The sequence below is a fragment of the Nannobrachium achirus genome (assembly GCF_963921795.1).
Source record: "Nannobrachium achirus genome assembly, chromosome: 7".
Taxonomy (NCBI): Eukaryota; Metazoa; Chordata; class Actinopteri; order Myctophiformes; family Myctophidae; genus Nannobrachium; species Nannobrachium achirus.
In genome coordinates, this window is record NC_137816.1 from 1236533 (window position 1) to 1257086 (window position 20554).

At 43.1% G+C, this 20554-nt stretch overlaps 1 protein-coding gene across 1 annotated transcript; it reads right to left on the reverse strand.

Moving 5' to 3' along the window:
* Positions 1–674: 674 nt before the first annotated feature.
* On the reverse strand, positions 675–20400 carry LOC308287981 (troponin T, fast skeletal muscle-like; the record flags this gene model as incomplete). Its single annotated transcript, XM_080729333.1, has 11 exons — positions 675–795; positions 1970–2010; positions 2614–2704; positions 3059–3171; positions 4074–4184; positions 5038–5115; positions 7037–7153; positions 9339–9384; positions 14371–14389; positions 17041–17058; positions 20247–20400. The coding sequence occupies 11 exons, from the start codon at positions 20398–20400 to the stop codon at positions 759–761; spliced, it is 825 nt and encodes a 274-aa protein (XP_080585459.1). The 3' UTR covers positions 675–758.
* Between the last annotated feature and the right edge of the window lie 154 nt (positions 20401–20554).

Consider the following 20554-nt stretch of genomic DNA (forward strand, 5'->3'; position numbering starts at 1 on the left):
ATTTTAGTGATTTTAACGATTTCCACACGATTTGCATGCATGCCCCCAGGTTGGGGGCATGCATGCAAATCATGCAAACAATAAGCCCATTCCCAAGATGCACCGCAATTTTACATGGGCAGATATGACTTATGGGGGTTGGTGTAAATAGTAACAAAGAAATTGCCGGCTTATTGTGTCTAAAAAGACATATTTAGCCACTTGTACACATGCCCCCACCCACTGAAATCAAAATACTAAAAGCGCTAAAACAATAGAAAGCAGTAAATGAACTTACAATCTAAAATATGAACCCTTGTTGTAAAAAAACTGATTGTCCTTTAATAATTGCACACTCTTCAGTGAAGAATTATAGCCAGGGCATAAACGAAAGAAGAAAAAACAAACAAACAAACACCAAATAATAATGTGTAACTAAAACACTGAAGTTTTGAATAGGTGTGTGTAGTGAACATGAACAACAACAACCCCAGACTAACTCCCCCATCAAACGTACACATCTTTCGGGCTGAATAGGGATTTTATTATGCTGCGGAGAGCAGAGTTGCAGTGCCAGAACGTCACATTGTATTTACAAAAATAATGTAACAATGGTCCGGTGTTAGGGGACACACAAGAAATCGACCAATTTCCTTGCAATAGCCTAACATAAGAAATAAGACTGTAAGACGTCCAGTGGTTGGCGGGCTCTGGGTTGCTGGTTGGAGGCCCATGGGCAAGGCACCTCTTCCTGGTGGTGATCGGCAGCGAGTGGCCGCTCACTTCCTGCGACGGGTATGAGCTCCCTTCTTGCTGCTGCAAAGCGGCAAAGAGCACAATACAGATTGTCAGCACTGGTGCATGTTGTTAAAATACTAGTCAGCGTCTCACTAAAACTCAGACAGACAGACAGACAGACAGACAGACAGACAGACAGACAGACAGACAGACAGACAGACAGACAGACAGACAGACCCACCCACCCCAGGACGACGATCCACTCGTCCAAGACTCTTTGCCCTCCTGGCCCCAAAACTGTTGAATAAACTCCCTGTTGCACTAAGAACGGCAGACTCACTCCCTATAGCTTCCACCGTGGTCTGAAGACTCACCTCTTCAGACTCCACCTTAGCCCATCGCACTTAACGCGACGCTCAATGACCGGCAGGGGCTGAAATTTCCAAAAGGGCCTTTTGGTGGAAGCTAAGGGCAGCTAAGGGCCTTTTGGTGGAGGTCTGCTATTTTTGGTGTGTGAAACCACACTGAACTAATCAAGTCAATACTGGAGATGGGGCTTAATGGCATTGATTTCTACACAGAGAGGGGTATTCTTTCAACATAAGATGCTGCATTCAAGTTCAGGAGAGTTTGGACAAGGCAATTCCATTGAATGCTGCCTTCAGGTGTTGCAAGGAAAGAGGGCATTTGCATTTCTTTCACCACAGTAAAAACTGTGGTGACAGATAAAAGGGAAGGGGCTCAAGCCCCCTTTGATGTCTATATGTGCACGGTGCCTGGTTTGTTGCAAAAAAAATGAGGAAAAAAAATCTAAACTCGGTTCGAAGTGAAGAGTTGAATTATTATTCTGTGTTCTAGAGCTATGAAATCTGTGTTCTAGATCTATACATTCTGTGTTCTAGATCTATACTTTCTATGTGTTTTAGTTCTATATTTTTATGAATTCTTAATGATGAATGATTTTATCTGGAGGGCCAAATTGTCATGTGAAGCTTGACCAATCCTCAATTCTGCACGCGCGGGACATGACACGGACACGGGACTCCTTGGAAGCCTATGGGACAGACTGTACAGGACAGACAAAGCCACTGCTTGGAAGCGGCTTTCACCGCTTCAAAAATATCATGGCGATGGTCCCTGGGGGGAGGGGAGGAGAAGGGGGAAAGAGGGGAGAAGTGGGAGGAGGATGGAAGAGGGAGTGCTGGGGAAGGGATGAGGAAGATGTTGCGTGCTGGTGTGCGTGGGGACTTACTGCTTATGGAGCTCGTCAATTCGGTTTCGGAGCGAGATGACCTGAGAACATGAGACAGACAGACGGACATTTGAGAAACAGAAAGGGAATGCGTTGAATGTGGGACTCACTATGCAGCATAGTCACCAGTGTTCATTTACCGTAAAGCATTCAAATCATTACAATTCCATTATTCTGATATTGTCATGTTTTATCTACAGCTTGTTGCGACGGTAGGTCGCACGTTTACTACGAAAACCGGCACATCTTGTCCACGTATCTCTGTCTGTACGTCACGCCTGACACTGTGGTTCTATGGGTTTGTCTATGGTTCTATGGGTTTGTCTGTGGTTCTATGGGTTTGTCTGTGGTTCTATGGGTTTGTCTGTGGTTCTATGGGTTTGTCGCTCTTCATCATGCTCTGATGACACTGTGATGTCAGGGGAACCACTCTTAACAGAATGGATTCGCTACTCTGACATCACGCTCTGGCTGTATGAGAAGGCATATGTGGTTGGTTGGTTGGTTGGTTGGTTTGTCTATGTTGCCTGTGTGTGTGTGTGTGTGTGTGTGTGTGTGTGTGTGTGCGTGTGCGTGTGCGTGTGCGTGTGTGTGTGTGTGTGTGTGTACTGTACAGCATGCAGCATTTAGTTATCTATACTGACCTCATATCTCTGCCTGTTAAGTTTCTCAAGGTTGTCAAATTTGTCTGCCTCCAGGTTGTGCATCCAGTTCCACAGTTCCTGGGCCTTCTCCCTGAGAATGGCAGACACATCTTAATGTCAACAAATATAATACCAATCCCACACCAGGAATTCTATTCTCCTTTTGTCTTAACCCAGAGGTCTTCAACAGGGGGTCCGGGACCCCTAGGGGGGGTCCTCAGACTTACTACAGGGGGTCCGCCAAATCTTTGTGTGACCATGTTTGATCACTTGAACCCTAGCATCCCTATTCTTAGTGGAATTCCAGTTAAAATATGATTATTTTGGAGCTCGTGGCCTGAAAAGGTTGAGAACCAGTGGTCTAATGAACATAAGAATTGTTGTCAAATCCCTCCTGTGGGTTAGGGTTAGGGTTCGGGTTAGGGTTAGGGTTTGTGTGGGTCACCTAAGCTTGTCGTCGCTGAGACTGTCAACGTTTTCAATTGTTTTGCATCTCTCCATCAAGACTTTCCTCTTCTTCTCTCTCTCTGTCTGCTTCTTCCCTCTCTTGGCCTCCACCTTGAACAGAAGAACAATCAGAAACCCACAGACGTGTTTGTTTATCTCCAGGTGCAAAGTGCATTTAAACTGTTCATGTGATGAAAAATAATTGAATGGCATGAAACACATATCTGTGCTGCATTCACACCGGATGCAATTACATTTTAGCTTGAAGCTATAACACACACACACACACACACACACACACACACACACACACACACACACACACACACACACACACACACACACACACACACACACACACACACACACACACACAGAGACACACAGCTTCCGCCGTGGACTGAAGACGCACCTCTTCAGACTCCACCTAAACCCATAGCACTACTGTAACACGAATTGACCATACATGAAGCTAGTTATCAGTTTTTTTTAGGTTTTAGAAATGTTTTTTACTGATTAGGTGCGTGGTCTACCTATGTTATTGTTTTTCTAGATTGATATTCCTATGCATTCGTTATATTGTTGTTGATGTTCTGACATATTATCTTGCTTATTATAGTGATGTGTATTACCTGCCTATTGTAAGTCGCTTTGGATTAAAAGCGTCTGCTAAATGCCTAAACTGTAAACTGTAACACGCACGCACGCACGCACGCACGCACGCACGCACGCACGCACGCACGCACGCACGCACGCACGCACGCACGCACGCACACACACACACACACACACACACACACACACACACACACACACACAGGCTGTCTCTCTGTTCGCTTTGGTGAAAATCTCTTGAATTGGGACATATTCAAACTTGCACAACTCTCACACCACTCAGGTCATTCACTTAACAGTGAGCCACTAAAACACTGTAGACTTCTTCCTGTCATTGACTCTCAGCTATTGCCCGCGTGTCAACGAATAGAAAGCCAGAGCTCTTCTCTTCATGGTACCTTCTGCAGGCCGCTGTAGCCACTTCCCATGCTGCTTAGAGCCGACTTCTTCTTGGCGTCATCCTCCTGCTTCTTGTGGAGGTCTGCGTCCTCCTTCCTCTGCCTCTCAGCCTGGCCAAGAAACAATCAAAGTGTAACCAACCCTCCAGGTATCAAAAAAGAACACAGGATTGACCCATAAATGTCAATCTTTACTAAACTAATTATATCTATATTTTGCTGCCTATCTTTACAGATGCATAACGTTGTTGTCGGGTGGAAACCTTGTATGTCCAAAACCGTTCGTTTTGTATTTATCATTTTAAAAACGAACTAAACTAGTGAAAACAGCCGATCTACAAACACACAACGCCTCGCACCGCGAGGCGTTGTGTGCTTGTAGATCAGCTGTTTTCACTACTTTTGTGCGACGGCCTTGTGTGATGAAGCAGGGCTTTACTTTGCGAAAAAATGTACAAATTTGAAACTTGGAGATACAAGGTTTCTGCCCGACTGCGATGATAAGCCTTATACTGTAGGACGGGACACTACGGTGGCTCATTGCTGCCACATGGTGACTGAATTCTCCCCTGGAGGTCAATAAAGGTCTGTCTGTCTGTCTGTCTGTCTGTCTGTCTGTCTGTCTGTCTGTCTGTCTAGAATAGATTAAATAATGACTCACATGGGATTCCTCTTTTCTGGAATGTATATCTGATATAAAGAAAACATGTGACCTAATAATGAGGAGGCATTGTCGGTATTTCAAGATTCAAGAAATCATATTCATCACATGCTCATCCATGTATGTGTGTTTAAATGTTGTTTTAAAGTTGCGACCTCTATATACTCAGAACAAAAAACGTGTTGTTGAACATACCGTGAATGGAATCACAGAACAACAAACGGAGTCTTGTTTGTGAGTGCTGGAAAGAGAGACGCATATTGGACCATAAAGACCTATAATTCAAAGTGTTTGTTGGCATACCTCACGTCTGTTCTGGCGTTCTTTGTCCTGTTCGGCGCGAACCCTCTGAATTTCAGCACGCTCAGCCCTGCGTTTCTCCTAAACAAAGTACAACAAGGTATTCTTTAATATTGCGTGGGGCTGAAATATGAGGTACATGTCATTATGTAAGAATACTGCAAAAATGTCACCTGATTTAGATGTGAGCATATGCCCTTCAGGTTTTTTACAGCAAGGGTTCATATTTTAGATTGTAAGGAAAAAGTAAGGTCTCAACATTTTTTATTTATTTACTGCTTTCTATTCTTTTAGCGATTTTAATGAGTTTGATTTCAGTGTGTGGGGGCATGCATGGGTACAAGTGGCTAAATATGTCTTTTTAGGCACACTGAGTCCATTCCAAAGATGCACCGCAATCTTTCATGGGCAGATGTGACTTATGGGGGCTAGTAGTGTTACCGTAAATAGTAATAGATAAATTGCCGGATTATTGTGTCTAAAAAGATATATTTAGCCACTTGTCAGTGTAGCCCCCACAGTTAGTACCAGCCATGAACCAGCGACAACAGCCCTGCTAATCGGGCTCAGCCCTATTAGCACGACTGGTTGTGCGTTGGACTGGCGAGTGGGAGTCCTGGGTTCAATCCCCGCTTCTGCGCATCACTACATCAGCATGCATGCCCCAACACATTGAAATCAAAATCGCTAAAATGGCTAAAACATTTAACATTCATCTTATATTTTCTCTAATTGTCTCCACCAGCCGAAGGCTGAGGGAGAGTATGTTTTCCCCTCCGTCCGTGTGTCCGTGCGTGCGTCCGCGCGTGCGTCCGTCCGTGCGTCCTCGCAGTTTGTGAGCGCCAAATCTCAGTCGCCGTTGGCCCGGTCGCTGCCAAAGTGAGCACACACATTCCCTGGATGCCAATCTAGAACCTCTGCCCTAAATTTTTCAAATGGGCCTTTTCTAGCGCCAACTAGTGGCCGATGTTTGCTAAACACATTTCTGTGCACTACTCTTACAGATTTTGTCCAAAAATCCTACAAATCGGTAGGCAATATCTCGACAGTCATGTGATCGACACGGATCTGTCCGATTTTGCATATTCCATCCTGATTGGCTAAGATTGGCTTCCAAAGTTTGTGGGATTGAGCCGTTTTGAACAAAATGCCTCAAATCACAAACGCAAAGTGCAATTATCATGAAATCGCGCACACACGTTCCCACTAGGCCGAGGAAGATATGCCACTTAATTTTTTTTTAATCAGCCTCATGGTGGCGCTATAACAGCCCGATTTGTGGTTTTACCTATAACTCCACCGATCAGTTTCAAACTTTGTAAGCGCACTCCCTAGAGGCTAAGGATAAACCTTTGCCCTGCATTTTTCACATCAGCCTTTTATAGCGCCACCTTTGGGCCGACTTATGTAAAACACATTTTTGGATATTACTCCTTGAGATTTTATCCAAAAATCATGCAAATCGGTACACAGTATCTCTATAGTCATGTGATCAAGTCCGATCCGTCTGATATTTCACATTCCATCCTGATTGGCTAATATTAGCTTCCAAAGTTTGCAGGATTGCTCCGTTTTAGAACAAAATGCCTCAAATCATCAACGCAGCTTGCGATTGCCGTGACATTTGCCACACATATTCCCACTAGGTCAAGGAACAAATGCTACCTTTTTAACATTGTCCTGTTATAGCGCCACCAGCAGGTAGACTTTAGCAAAACACATTTTTGGAACACAATGCTTGAAATGCATGCAGCGTCCGATTGCCATGAAAGATCTAAGGTGAAGAACATATGCCACCCTTTTTACATTGGCCTATTATACAGTAGCACCACCAGGACGCACGGCCTGGTGGAGACCTGTGCTCGGAAGAGCACTGCTTCTAGTTACAATCTAAAATATGAACCCTTGTTGTAAAACATCACAGTTGTCCTTCAAAGTAAAGTTAATCTACTCCATGTTTCCAGCCTTATACAAAAACTGTTGGAGCAGAGTCTCAACTCACAATTCTGTCTTTGAGACTGATGAGTTCCTCTTCTTCCTTCTTCCTGCACTCAAAGTGAGCGTCTATCAGGCCCTGCAGTTCATTCAGGTCCTTGTTCTGACGCTTCTTGTGGAGGTCCTGGAGGAAGACCAGAGAACACCAGAGTCAGACAGTTCAAATCAACATGCCGGTGAAGGGAGGACCCCTAACTCAGTGGTTCTCAACCTTCTCAAGCCGTGACCCCCCAAGGCCCAGGGACGTGTTGGGCCCCTGATTCAGCCCGGGAAAAAGAGTCGTAGAGGCCCTCATTGCGTGCTATAGAGAGAGATCTCTCTCTATAGCGCTGCTGCTACTCAAAGATTTGCATGACAAGTGACAAGCCAGTGGGCCTATTACATGAGTTATATTTCGTCGTTGTCGGGTGGAAACCTTGTATGTCCAAAACCGTTTGTTTTGTATTTATCATTTAAAAAATGATTTAAACTAGTGAAAACAGCCGATCTACAAGCACACAACGCCTCGCACCGCAAGGCATTGTGTGCTTGTAGATCTGCTGTTTTCACTACTTTTGTGCAACAGCCTTGTATGATGAAGCAGGGCTTTACTTTGCGAAAAGATTTATACATTTGAAACTTGGAGATACGAGATTTCTGTCCGACAGTGACGATTTACTTTGTTGGCCGCCCAGCCCCCAAAATGGAACGAAGGCCGACATTTTATTTGAATTTTTTTCCTAATGGCCGGCCTGGACAGGCCGGGAATGAACCGGCCGTTCGGGAGTTGTCCCGCTTTTCCCAATGGCCAGCATGTCCCTGCCAAGGCCCCAACATAATAATATTTGAACTGGGGACCCCCCAACATAATCATATTTGAACTGGGGACCCCCCAACATAATTATATTTGAACTGGGTACCCCCCACCCTGATGAGCACTTGGAGTTGTAAGACTTGAGGCATTTGTTTAACGCGGTTACGCGGTTCTATTGTGAAGACAGCAGATCTACACGCTCACAACGCCTCGCCTCTAGGGTTAGGTTTAGGCATAGTTTTACTGAGGTTAGGGTTAGGGTTAAGGTTAGGTTTTGGTGGTCGGATCAAAGGGTGTTCGACCTATTGTGCAGATACCCTCTATACACTTACACTGTAGCTTGGTTTGTTTACTGTTGAGAAAACAATGTTTCACATTAAGCTAATCATTTGGGGACGCCCCAAAATAATTTGGGGACCCCCCCTGGCCGGTCACGACCCACAGGTTGAGAACCACTGCGCTAAAAATGGTGGGTCATGAACGTGATGGACCGGGGGAAACTACAATATTAGCAACTGTATATAGATTAGTGATTGTCATGATATTTGGTGTGTAGAGAGGGTTAGGGCAGGGGTTAACACAATGTTCAATAAAGAGACTCACAACTGCATTCTACATCACTTTAAAGTTTCCGTAATAGTCAATACTAAATATGAGATGAACAAGGAAAACTAAAGAATCATTGTTTCCCCCTTGCTTGCCTTCGTTTGAAAAGAATACACTGATCAGGAGGTAAAGCATAATTGTAGGCTCGCCTGAAAGGCAAGAACACTATGTTATTTATATAGTGAGTTCCGCCGCAGACAGTTCAAAGGCGAAAACACCATGGTTTCGTCCAGGGACGTGCTGGCCATTGGGAAAAGCGGGACAACTCCCGAACGGCCGGTTCATTCCCGGCCGGTCCAGGCCGGCCATTAGGAAAAAATAAAAAATAAAATGTCGCATCCGCGAGGCGTTGTGTGCTTGTAGATCGGCTGTTTTCACTAGTTTAAATCATTTTTAAAATGATAAATACAAACATACAGACATACAAGGTTTCCACCCGACAACGACGAAATATAACTCATGTAATTGGCCCACTGGCTTGTCACTTTGTCACACATCTTTGAGTAGCAGCAGTGCTATAGAGAGAGATCTCTCTCTATAGCGCGCCTCTCCAACTCTTTTTCCCGGGCTGAATCAGGGGCCCAGCATGTCCCTGGTTTCGTCATTATTTCCGCCGCATATCGTTAGCCAATGAGGCGCAATTGGTGGAAAAAAATCTGGGAGTGGTGTTAGCTGGGGTATTGGTTGAGCTTCACATGACATGACAGTTAGCACGCTGCAGAGTATAGTCACGAGCGAGCCCACACTGTTTTGTAGGAACAGTATTTCTAGCTATCACATGTTGTTTGTCTGTGTTTTTATATCCCTATCTGGTGGATAAACGTCTGTACTGTATATGAGCTAAAACACAAATTCAGTTGTCAACCCCAAACTCTTCTAAGCACAGAACAGTGCTTAGAAAATTACTTACGTCAAAGTCGACTTTTTCACCATCAGGGATCTTAGGTGCACTTGGTCTATAGAACAGTAAGAAAACAAAAATGGTTTCATTCTTAGATGAACATAATAAATAATAATAAATAATAGAGTTTAAATCATATCAATAAGGTAAATAATAAGATATAGAGTTTAATAATGTTGTGTATATCAATAGTTCTTAATATCATAACAATTCATGATCAAAATGCGTTGTTCAGTGTGTGACAGGGACGTGCAGAGAATGTTAGAGAGGCAGGGTCTGAAATTTCTAAAACCTGAAAATAGCAGACCTCCAAGCTCACAACGCGTCGCGCTGCGACGCGTCAGCTATTTTCAGTACTTGATACCACACTAAACTAAGCATAAGTTTGGACAAGGCAATTCCCTTGAATGCTGCCTTCAGGTATATGGCATGGGAAGAGGGCATTTGCGTTTCTTTCACCATAGCGAAAACTGCATTCATGGTCTGGCGAGGGCACTTTTTATAGATGGATAAAAGGGCAGGGGCTCAAGCCCCCTTTCATGTCTATGTGTGCACGTGCCTGGTGTATGACAACCCTCGGCCATGCCCACATGACCTGCACTTTGCCTGACATTTGTCTCTGTTTCTTTAAGACAGGTATTAGTCCAGGGGCCAATTCTGATATCTTCACAAATTGGTACCACCCAAGGTGACCGTACATTATTTACATTTTTGACTTCCTACATGTCTTTAGTTTACATTTTGGTATGATAACCCTTTCTGAGACCCAGCTTAATTGATGTTATCAGCCGCTAGAGTCGACTTTCTATACAGGAGGAAAATACCCAGAAAACATTTTTTTCTGGGTATTTAAGTAGGATGTGAGGGGTCTAACTAGGGGTTTGTCATGATGCTGAATCCATTGCAAGCATTTGTTTTGCACAGAAAACATTCCTTGGGCTACAAATGGCCCCAGAAAACGATGGAAAACGCCCACAGAACTGATGAAACTGATGAAAAGTGATGACTCATCACTTTTCATCAGTTTCATCAGTTTTGTGGGCGTTTTCTGGGGCCATTTGTAGCCCAAGGACTGTTTTTTGTGCAAAACAAATGCTTGCAATGCAATCGATGGGAGACCGACTCTAGCGGCTGATAGCCCTCAATTAAGCTGGGTCTCAGAAAGGGTTATCATACCAAAATGGTACGGTCACCAATTTGTGAAGATATCAGAATTGGCCCCTGGCCTATATACTGTACTATGAGGTAATTGTCTGCAGCTGTCTACAGGCATGTAAGGCATTGGTCATTGGTCACAAAAGTATGTGCAATTGCAGGGGAGTGGTCAACACATGGCAAGGCGTCAAACCAGTCAAAGTTATGGAAATGTTTTTGTTTACTCCACTGCACTCTCCACAGATCTCGTCAATATCAATTACCATTGACCATACCTGTAGAGGGTTATAAGGGTGCAGTGAAGTAAATACAATAATTAAGTGTGCCTGCCATGCAATGGCAAAACACTTATTGTAATCCGCCATACTTAAGTCAGTAAGTAAGTAAGTAAGTCATGTTCTTGCAAATTTCTGCTCGTAATAACTGCCGCACAATTTACGCCACCCACGCAATATATACATCAAAACGTGCGGCTCGGCCGGGAATGGTGTGCTATTACTTTTCTAAGAGAAAAGTTGTATCGTTTAATTGATATTAATTTATTAGTGAATTAATTTTACCCATTGACTTATAATGGGAATCGCAAAAACTCACATTCAATATTTTTTTTCTCGCAAACCATAGGGGCTACAGTTTCAAAACTTGGAGAGGAGATTTATAATGATATCAAGGATTAAATAAAAAATAATTTTGTCAGTTGGCCTCATGGTGGCGCTATAACAGTCCACTTTACCTTTCGGCCTGTAACTCTTGAACCGTGGGTCGGAAAATTAAAATTCCTTTTTCCCTGGATTCCTTGGGTCATGACGCATCTCCTCATATAGGCCACGCCCATTTGCGTCAGGATAGATTTTCCGCCATTTTGAATTTTCTTCAAAACACACTTTTTGCTCCTTTTCCTACATATTTTTTCCAAATGTCACAAAAATCGATACACACGATCTATGGACTCATGCGATAAACATATTTAAACGATATTTTGATAGTCCATACCGTTCTTCCGTAACAGGGTTCCAAAGTTAGCGGGAGGAGCCCGTTTTGTAAGAAGTAGCCATAAATCACAAACGAAACATCCAGTCAACACCAAATTTTAACCACAAGTGGGGGGCGCTATACTGAACATATACCCAAAAGCATTTCCACTTCGACCCATAGGGGGCACCACAAACGCGCAAAACGTAACCGTTTCATGCCAAAACGTGTTTTTCAGGGGGAACGACCCTCTCAAAACGAAACACTAACACCAACCGCTACACAAGGTTGCACAGACTTAGCGAGCTGCAGGCACACTTAAAATTTCTTAGAAATTTTCTTTTCTAGTTTAAATACAATTTAAATACAATAAAACTTGCTGACATATTTTATTTTCTGCCCCAAAAAAGTGAATTTTACCAGAGAAGGTGGCGTGCTGAGAGGCTTCCCACCCTGGAGAATAGACTTTCAACGACACAAAACAGCCTTTGTTTCGGTAAGTAGTGAAGTAGTTTTGTTTATTTCAACTAAAGAAGGAGCCTCTCTGGGCAGTGGAATTCTTTGTTTGTGAGAGGGCCTGGCAGGGCTAACGCTCTGGACCAGGGCTAAACAAGTGTGTAGAGACTTGAGTTCTATAATACTTTTAAGACAAAAAATGGGATTACATTCAATTTACCCCCATTGATTCTGGATGGAGACCCAAATGCATTTGGGTCCCCATCCGGAATGAATGGGGGTACATATATTGTAATCAAATTATTGTCTTAGGAATGCGACAAAAAACAAAACATATTAGGCTATTGCACTCAAGTCTCCATGGCGTGAGTAATCAATAGAAAAAAAGTCATTTGGGGCGTGAACTACTCCTTTAAAGCCATGGTAATGGACTTGTGGTTATGTTGACATAGTGTGGTGTGTACTCATTGGCCAAATGGAAAAAATGGACCATAAAAGAAAAAGAGAAAGTTTGTTGTAGTGTAGTGGCATTGTGTCTTATATAATTGGGAAGCTTGTCCATTTCCCATTACACCAGGAGTCTTCAACGTTTTCAGGCCAAGGACCCCTTAGTTGAGAGAGAGATGAAGCAGGGACCCCCACACCTTTTCATAGATTCCATAAAGTTTCATTGTTTTGACAGCACAATCATCAGTGTATTTTGGATTCATGTCAATTTGTGTTTTCAGATATTTAACCACTTGAACCGTCAATACTTAATAAACTTGACCTTTCACTCTGTATTTAGTCTGCTCTTTTTCCCCTCTACACCAAAAATAGCCGATCTACATCTCACAACGCCTCGCAGCGCGAGGCGTTGTGAGCTTGTAGATCTGCTATTTTTGGCTAAAGTTCTCCAAATAGATGCTAGGGTTCAAGTGTTTAATAAAAAAAGGAGAAAAAAAGATTATCACAAAAAGATTTGGAGGACCCCCTGTAGTAACTCTGTGGACCCCCTGTTGAAGACCCCTGCTTTACACTCATAAGTCCCATTTGTAATGATTTGGCATTTGTAGAATGAGCAGCACAGGTGATTATGTGTGTGTGTGTGTATGTGTGTGTGTGTGTGTGGGGGGGGGGGGGGTCCCCCAAGTGAAATGTGCCAAAGTGCCCAGCTAAAGTAAAATAGTGTATTCCCCTGTTGGTACCGACTGGATTGGCACCTGATTGGCAGCTGGGTCATGTATCCGTGCTAGAGTAGCATGACAACAAAGGCAACCGCCTTGGCTGATCTACAATGAATCCTGCTTGAGGAATGGAATGCCATGCCATAGCGGCACGTCACCGGGCTGGGGATGAGGAATGGAATGCCATGCCATAGCCATAGCGGCACGTCACCGGGCTGGGGATGAGCATGACGTAGTGGACTGGGTATGGACGGTCCGTCCACACACTACTGGGAGCCCTAACTAAGCCCTAATACGGTAAGACACAATACTACTATAGTTCAGTAACAATAACCAGCTCAGTGGCCTAGTGGTTTGAGTGTCCGCCCTGAGACTGGGAGATCAGGGTTCAAACCTTGGTCGGGTCATACCAAAGACTCTAAAAAATGGGACCCAGTGCCTCCCTGCTTGGCACTCAGCATCAAGGGTTGGATTGGGGGTAAGTCCCTGCGACATACTAGCGTCATGTCCTGGGGGTGTACTTGTACATCAAAAATGCCTCACGCTATAGAAACAGGAGATAGGCTCCTGCCCTATGAGCCTCATGGCTCGGCCGGGTCATATGGGACTCATGGCTCGGCAAGGCTTACTTACTTACTTACTTACTTACTTCAGTAACAATAAAGATGTGATTGAGCAATTAACACACATGTCCAAACTTTTGAGTTTGAGTTTTGAGTACAACAGTTCTTCACAAGAACATTGTTGCTGCAGATTGCTCGTGCTGTGTCCATGGCTATAATAATGATGTACTAGAACAGGGGTCTTCAAAAGGGGGTCCGGGACCCCCAGGGGGTCCTCAGAGTTACTACAGGGGGTCCTCCAAATCTTTGTGTGATAGAAACCTTTTTCTCCTCTTTTTATATTAACCACTTGAACCCTAGCATCCTGAGAACTTTAGCCAAAAATAGCAGATCTACAAGCTCACAACGCCTCGCGCGAGGCGTTGTGAGCTTGTAGATCGGCTATTTTTGGCAAAGAGCTTTGGTGTAGAGGGGAAAAAGAGCAGACTATGTACAAAGTGAAAGTTCAAGTTTATTAAGTATTGACGGTTCTCTGAAAACACAAATTGACATGAATCTAAAATACACTATGATTGTGATATGAAACTATATGGAATCTATGAACAGGTTGTGGGGGTCCCTGCTTCATCTCTCTCTCAACGAAGGGGTCCTTGCCCTTAAAACGTTGAAGACCCCTGTACTAGAACTAAACACATCATCACGTTGACATTTGCCACAACTTGTACTCACTTGAACTTTGGCTTCTCCTCTGTCCGTTCGGTACCAACATAACAACAGGGAGACACAGAGTTGGTTTAGTTAGAGAAACACACTTGGAAAGGGTTGTAAGCAGGTTTCAAAAGGCTTTAAAAGGTGGGTGTTTGTTTGGTTAATCGGGGAAACTGTAACTGTGGTTACATAGATATTTTCTGTTGTGTTATATTTGGCAACACTTCACAATGGCAATATCTAATGAAAAATAATTGTAAGTACACAATAGTAAAGAGTAACCGTTCCATGACAATCTCAGCATATACAATAATGCAATATCAACTTTAATGCACTTTGCACTTTTGTGACCAATAGTGGTCACCTCAAAGTTGTACATTTTAACATGTAGGCCTACAACTCTCAGTGGAGAATAGAGACTTATTCTACGAACTAAAAAGCCATGTAATTTCAATAGCAAGGGGAACTTTCAAAGTTTATAGCAAGGGGTTATATTCCATGAAATCAACAATGCCTTCGATACTTTATTTTTCTATTTTACATATACAGTAAGTAGATGTTTTAACATCTTAGGGAGATTTTCATTAAGTTCTTGAATAAGAACTATTGTTGTGTACTTGCAAAACTTTTCCATTAATTGACAATCATGGGCTGACTTCAGAAAATAGTTAATTTTGGTTTGAATTAGTGTGTAAATATGCTAATTGTAATACTTGCTCTAAATATAGTACTTCAACACACTCTTGTAAAATAAAAAGTATTATTATGTATTATTATGTATTCTGTAATTGCGGACCCCCTTGAAAATGACATGGTTCATCTCAAGGGGTTATTCCCAATAAAGAATTTCAACACAAAAAAAACAAAAAAGAAAAGAAAACACTTCAACGGGATGGTCAGTTTGACTGTCCTACAACAGTTAATCTGATTGCTAATCAAAACTACGAAATAGTTATTTTTATTATTTGAAGGAATTTTGGACTTGACTCGACGCTCACACTCAAAACAACAACAGGCAAGGCAAGCTATTCAGCAGGAAATACAAACTACCATCTTGTTCCCCCTCTTCCAGTGGCAGGGATATGTCATGTCATGTCATGTCATGCAGAGAGAGAAAGAAGCAGAGCAAACATGAGCCTCAGTGGGAGCCCCGCACACATTTGATAGATAGCATCTTGAGGAATTGGAATACTGGAGTTTTTTCTCTCCAGTCGATTTATAATTTATATACTGCACTTCAGTTACTGTATGTCCATTTTGTTATTGCCATGTATTTTGGATTTTATACTGTGTGTGTGTACCGATGATTCCTGGGGAGATTGGCACAACCATCCATCCATCCATCTTCAACCGCTTATCCGGAATCGGGTCGCGCGCGGGGGTAACAGTTCCAACTGAGACTTCCAGATTTCCTTATCCTGAGCAACTTCCTCCACTCCCTCTGGGAGTATACCGAGGCTTTCCCAGGCCAGTTTGGATCCTTCCATCTGGTCTTAGGTCTTTTCACCCAGTTTTTTTTTCTTCTCACTCACTTCACTTTGTCTGCTGACCTCACTCAGCAACGAAATAAACAGAAACTAAACAAAAATAAGAAATAAAACAATTCACAGGAGGCAAGCAGTGATCGCCCCATGATGTGCACTGCAATGTAGTTTCAAATGCACTACATTGCAGGCGCTGTTTGAGAGTGAAAAAATAAGAAGACCTCCAAACTGGCTTGGGAACGCCTCGGTATACTCCCTGAGGGAGTGGAGGAAGTTGCTCGGGATAAAGAAATCTGGAAGTCTCAGTTGGAACTGTTACCCCCGCGACCCGATTCCGGATAAGCGGTTGAAGATGGATGGATGCATGGATGGATGGACATGTGCGATCTGGGCAGCTTGTTCCAGGAAATGTGCCAAGCTCAATAGGAAACAACGGTATGTGTAATCTCTCAAGAACAGATGAAGTGCAATGAAAAGGAACGCAACATAGTGCGAGGTTTTTCCCTTTTCTTTGACGATGGGTTCCTAGATTGGTGTGTGCACAGCATACAATGCTACTGCCAGCTGTATTGTGCAGTACAGTATTATATGTGTATGTGTAAATAAACACCCATGAACCTTTAGAATAGCTTTGATCTGTATTTCTGGGGGACTAAACTGGACGAACTGGTCGTGTCCAGTTACAGACTGTACAGAACATCCATGTCCGACTGAATATGGAAAGATCAACCGGAGGCGTCATTTTAGAGAGAAATAGTTTGGCAAGAAAGTGACCACTTAAGCCCTATAAAAAAAAAGTTCATCTAATCAGTGGTTCTCACTTTTTTTTATGTCAAGGACCCCCCAAATTAGATGTATATGGCAGTGGTCCCCCATCTCAAAATAATTATGTCGTTCCAGGGACCCCCCCCCCCCCCCCCAGAAGCTAATATTTGAGTTAAAAAAACACAATTTTTCAAAAATAGCAGATCTGCAAGCTCGCAGCGCGGCACTCGGTGCCGCGCTGTGAGCTTGTAGATCTGCTATTTTTCAATATAGTTCAATATAGCATAAAAATAATGGGTTAAATACGATAGGGAGGGCCAATATTTGCCAACCCCTGGAAGCCCCAATGACGCCCCCGGCCACGCCCCTGGCCACGCCCCTGGCCACTCCCCTGGCCACATGAGAGCCGTCTGTCCGGTCAGAAGGTGCAGAGTGGACCTACCTTCCTCTTCATAGGCCTCTGCATGCAGCAAGCGTCCAAAGCAAGAGCAGAATAAAGAAATGTTAGCCAACACTCCAGAGGCTTGCGGCCATGACTGCAGCTTTGTGTGTCTCTACAATGCAGAGCTTGAAAAGCGCATTTACCCAAATTGAGGTGTTCTTGTATTCAAATGCAGTTTTTAAATAGATACACAAATAAACAATGCATTAGAGCAAAAATAGTAGATTCTGAATTTCGCTGACTTTACATACAACACCCCAATGTAAACGCCTTAGAGCGAATGGTGCAGAGAGAGAGCTAGCAGTGTCAAACAGCTTAAAACCGCTACATTCAAGCACATAGATATAAGAATGGACAGTACATGAACCAATGGGAGATGAAGAAATGGCCTTTTACATGAGCGCAGCGCCTCTCACCCTCCATTCTGTTAGGGACGGTCATGTTTGCACATTTCATGTACTGTATATTATTATTATTATTATTATCAATAGTTGGCCATCCATGGAGAGCAGCGTTATATCATGTAAAGAGCAGTTTTTGTTTTCTTTTAACTCCCTTTAAACACAGAATTCACGTTCAAAACACACGTTCAAAAAAGTCTGACATGAAATAAATGTGATATGGAGACAAAGGCAAATCCTTTCTTATCTTTTCTTTTTGGATTACCTGATATTAGATTAGCTAACGGCGATGAGAATTGCAAGGATTTGTTTGCTGTTGCTGATGGCTCCTATAGGATGAATGTGTTGTGTTGCACAGACAGATACTGATGTGTGAGTCTTGAAGCATATGTGACTTATATTCATTGTAATAATGAATATTATACAAGCCACATGTGCAGTCTCATAAGAGGATGACATTAGGTAGGGTGGTGGCTTGGTTTCTGTAGGGAACAGATCATTAAACAGATAATGGCTGCGTGCTAGCTTGATGCTGCTGGCACGCCGTGTTTTCCAATAGATGTGCATCACACACTGAGGCAAGGCACAAAGCAGTGCTCAGTGACTTTGTGGACCAGAGAGTCACAGCTGCTACCAGGATTAGGGATGGGTGTCGTTCACCTTTGAATCGATACGATACCTTTTTCGATACCTGGGAATCCATACGATACCCTTTTCGATAACATTTTCGATACTTTTTATTTAAGTTTAACTTCAACACGGAAAGAGTGGTGACTCGCTGCTGCGGTAGAGCAGAGGTGAGGACGATGATCACACAGTGTGGCGGACCTACTAAAGCAGTCATTAAACTCTCAGTAGCCCAACTGTTACAGATGCGACCGGCCAGGGAAGCGTTCCAGAGTATCGAAGCGAGGTATCGTTCGTTATTACATGAACCGATACCCGATAGTATCGACGTCATGCGATCGATACCATTAAAAGTATCGCAGACGATACCCATCCCTAACCAGGATGCTGTCAGTGAGATATTTACATGCACACTAATACCTTGTACTGAACCCAATTAAGACTGACCGTTCTGATGCAAGCAGTAGTGGCACATTAGCCTGATTATCTTAATCAGAATAAGGACGCAGGCATTCAGAATGGAATAAAGAAGTACCGCTACAGTTAGATTACTTTTACTTGTGTTGAAAACTATTGATTTAAAAGTACAAAAGTATAGCTACTTTGAATATTACTTAGTGTAACAGTGATTAGAATGACATACCTTCACCTTGAAAGGGCCAACGACGTGGCATTCTGATTGAATCTTCTCACTAAAATCTACTTTTATATAATCTGTAGGAGAAATGGCAGACCTAATAATCACAGTATTGTGCGCATGTAAAGCGTTTCCCTCGACCACAATGCACATCTATTGTCACGCTGGGCTTGTATGAAGGGGAGGCACAGTGTGGGAAGGGGGTTTACTTGGATGTTACTCTGAACTGAGGCTTAGTGCACCAGGGACCCCATAAGATGTCTGTTTACAGTACACCATATAGAATGGAAACTAACATGTATTTTTCCGTACTGGATTCCAGCGGAAATACATAACAGTGACTTTTTAACTGTCGCTATTTTGCTAAGGACGCCTTTAAAGATCTCCTGAGGAGCAGGAAAATATTAGTTTTAGGCCTTTCATAATTATGACATAATCGTCTAATCGCAATTATTGTAATCACAATTATCTTTGCATTAGAGTCATTATTGTTTCCATGTTGAAAAATTTGTAAAATAGCCGAAATAGCAGATCTATCAGTATCAAATCAGTATAACATTATTACATATCGTCACTGTCGGGCAGAAACCTTGTATCTCCAAGTTTCAAATTTGTAATTTTTTCCGCAAAGTAAAGCCCTGCTTCGTCATACAAGGCCATCACACAAAAGTAGTGAAAACAGCAGATCTACAGATCGCGGTGCGAGGCGTTGTGTGCGGCTGTTTTCGGCTGTTTTCACTAGTTTAAATCATTTTTAAAATGATAAATGCAAAATGAACGATTTTGGACATACAAGGTTTTCACACGATAACGACGATATGTCAGTAATCTGCCCTGTGCAGTTTGTGATTATGAAGCCTAAATGGCAACGTTTGTATTCATATGTTCCAGACTTCGAAGCCAAAAACACATTAAATCGCAATTATTTGTGGGACGATTTCAAATTTTAATCGTGACAGCTCTAGAGGGGGAGGGGGGGGGGGGGGGGTATCTTCGGTCCTTCTGTTGGCTGCTGTAGATGTGTATTTTGGTTATGAAGAGTAGGGATGGGACGATATGAAAATTTCATATCACGATTATTGTGACAAAAGAAATCGCGATATCACGATTATTGTGACAAAATAAATCATGATTTACGATATCATCGCGATAATCAAAATCCATTATCCTGGGGCGGAGTATCTGCCAAAAGAATAGCAGATCTACAAGCTCACAACGCGATGCATTGTGAGATCTACAAGCTCACAATGCCACGCGTTGTGAGCTTGTAGATCTGCTATTTTTTTGGCAAAGACATTTCATGGAGAGTGAAAAAAAGACATATTATAAGTACCTTTTACCAATTATAGAGGGTTTAAGTGGTACCGGATATGCAGCTCGGCAAATAAAAGGTGAATTGATCCCAGTGCATGACGGGAGGGCGATATCATGATAAATTAAATCTCCACCATACGATTATCGTGAGTCTTTTTTATCACGATAAACGATAATCGCTTATAGTCCCATCCCTAATGAAGAGAGCCGCCCCGACAGCCACATACCTTCTACCTCTTGAACCACCTCAGGCTCAGGCTCAGGCTCGGGCTCATACTCAGGCTCAGGCTCAGGCTCTGGCTCGGCCTCGGCCTCCGGGGCCACCTCTACCTCTACTATCTCCTCCTCCTGGGCTAGGTGGGGCGGGGCAGCACGGGGCATGCAGTAAAGCCACCGGGTTCAGGGGAGGGTTCAGAAGAAGGTGATAAATGAAGACCACAGGGATGAGACAAGGACACATAACAATTACAAACACTTCACTTCGGTCGGCCCCAGTGCCGGCTGCCCTGCGGCCAAATCCGGAATGTTAAAAGGA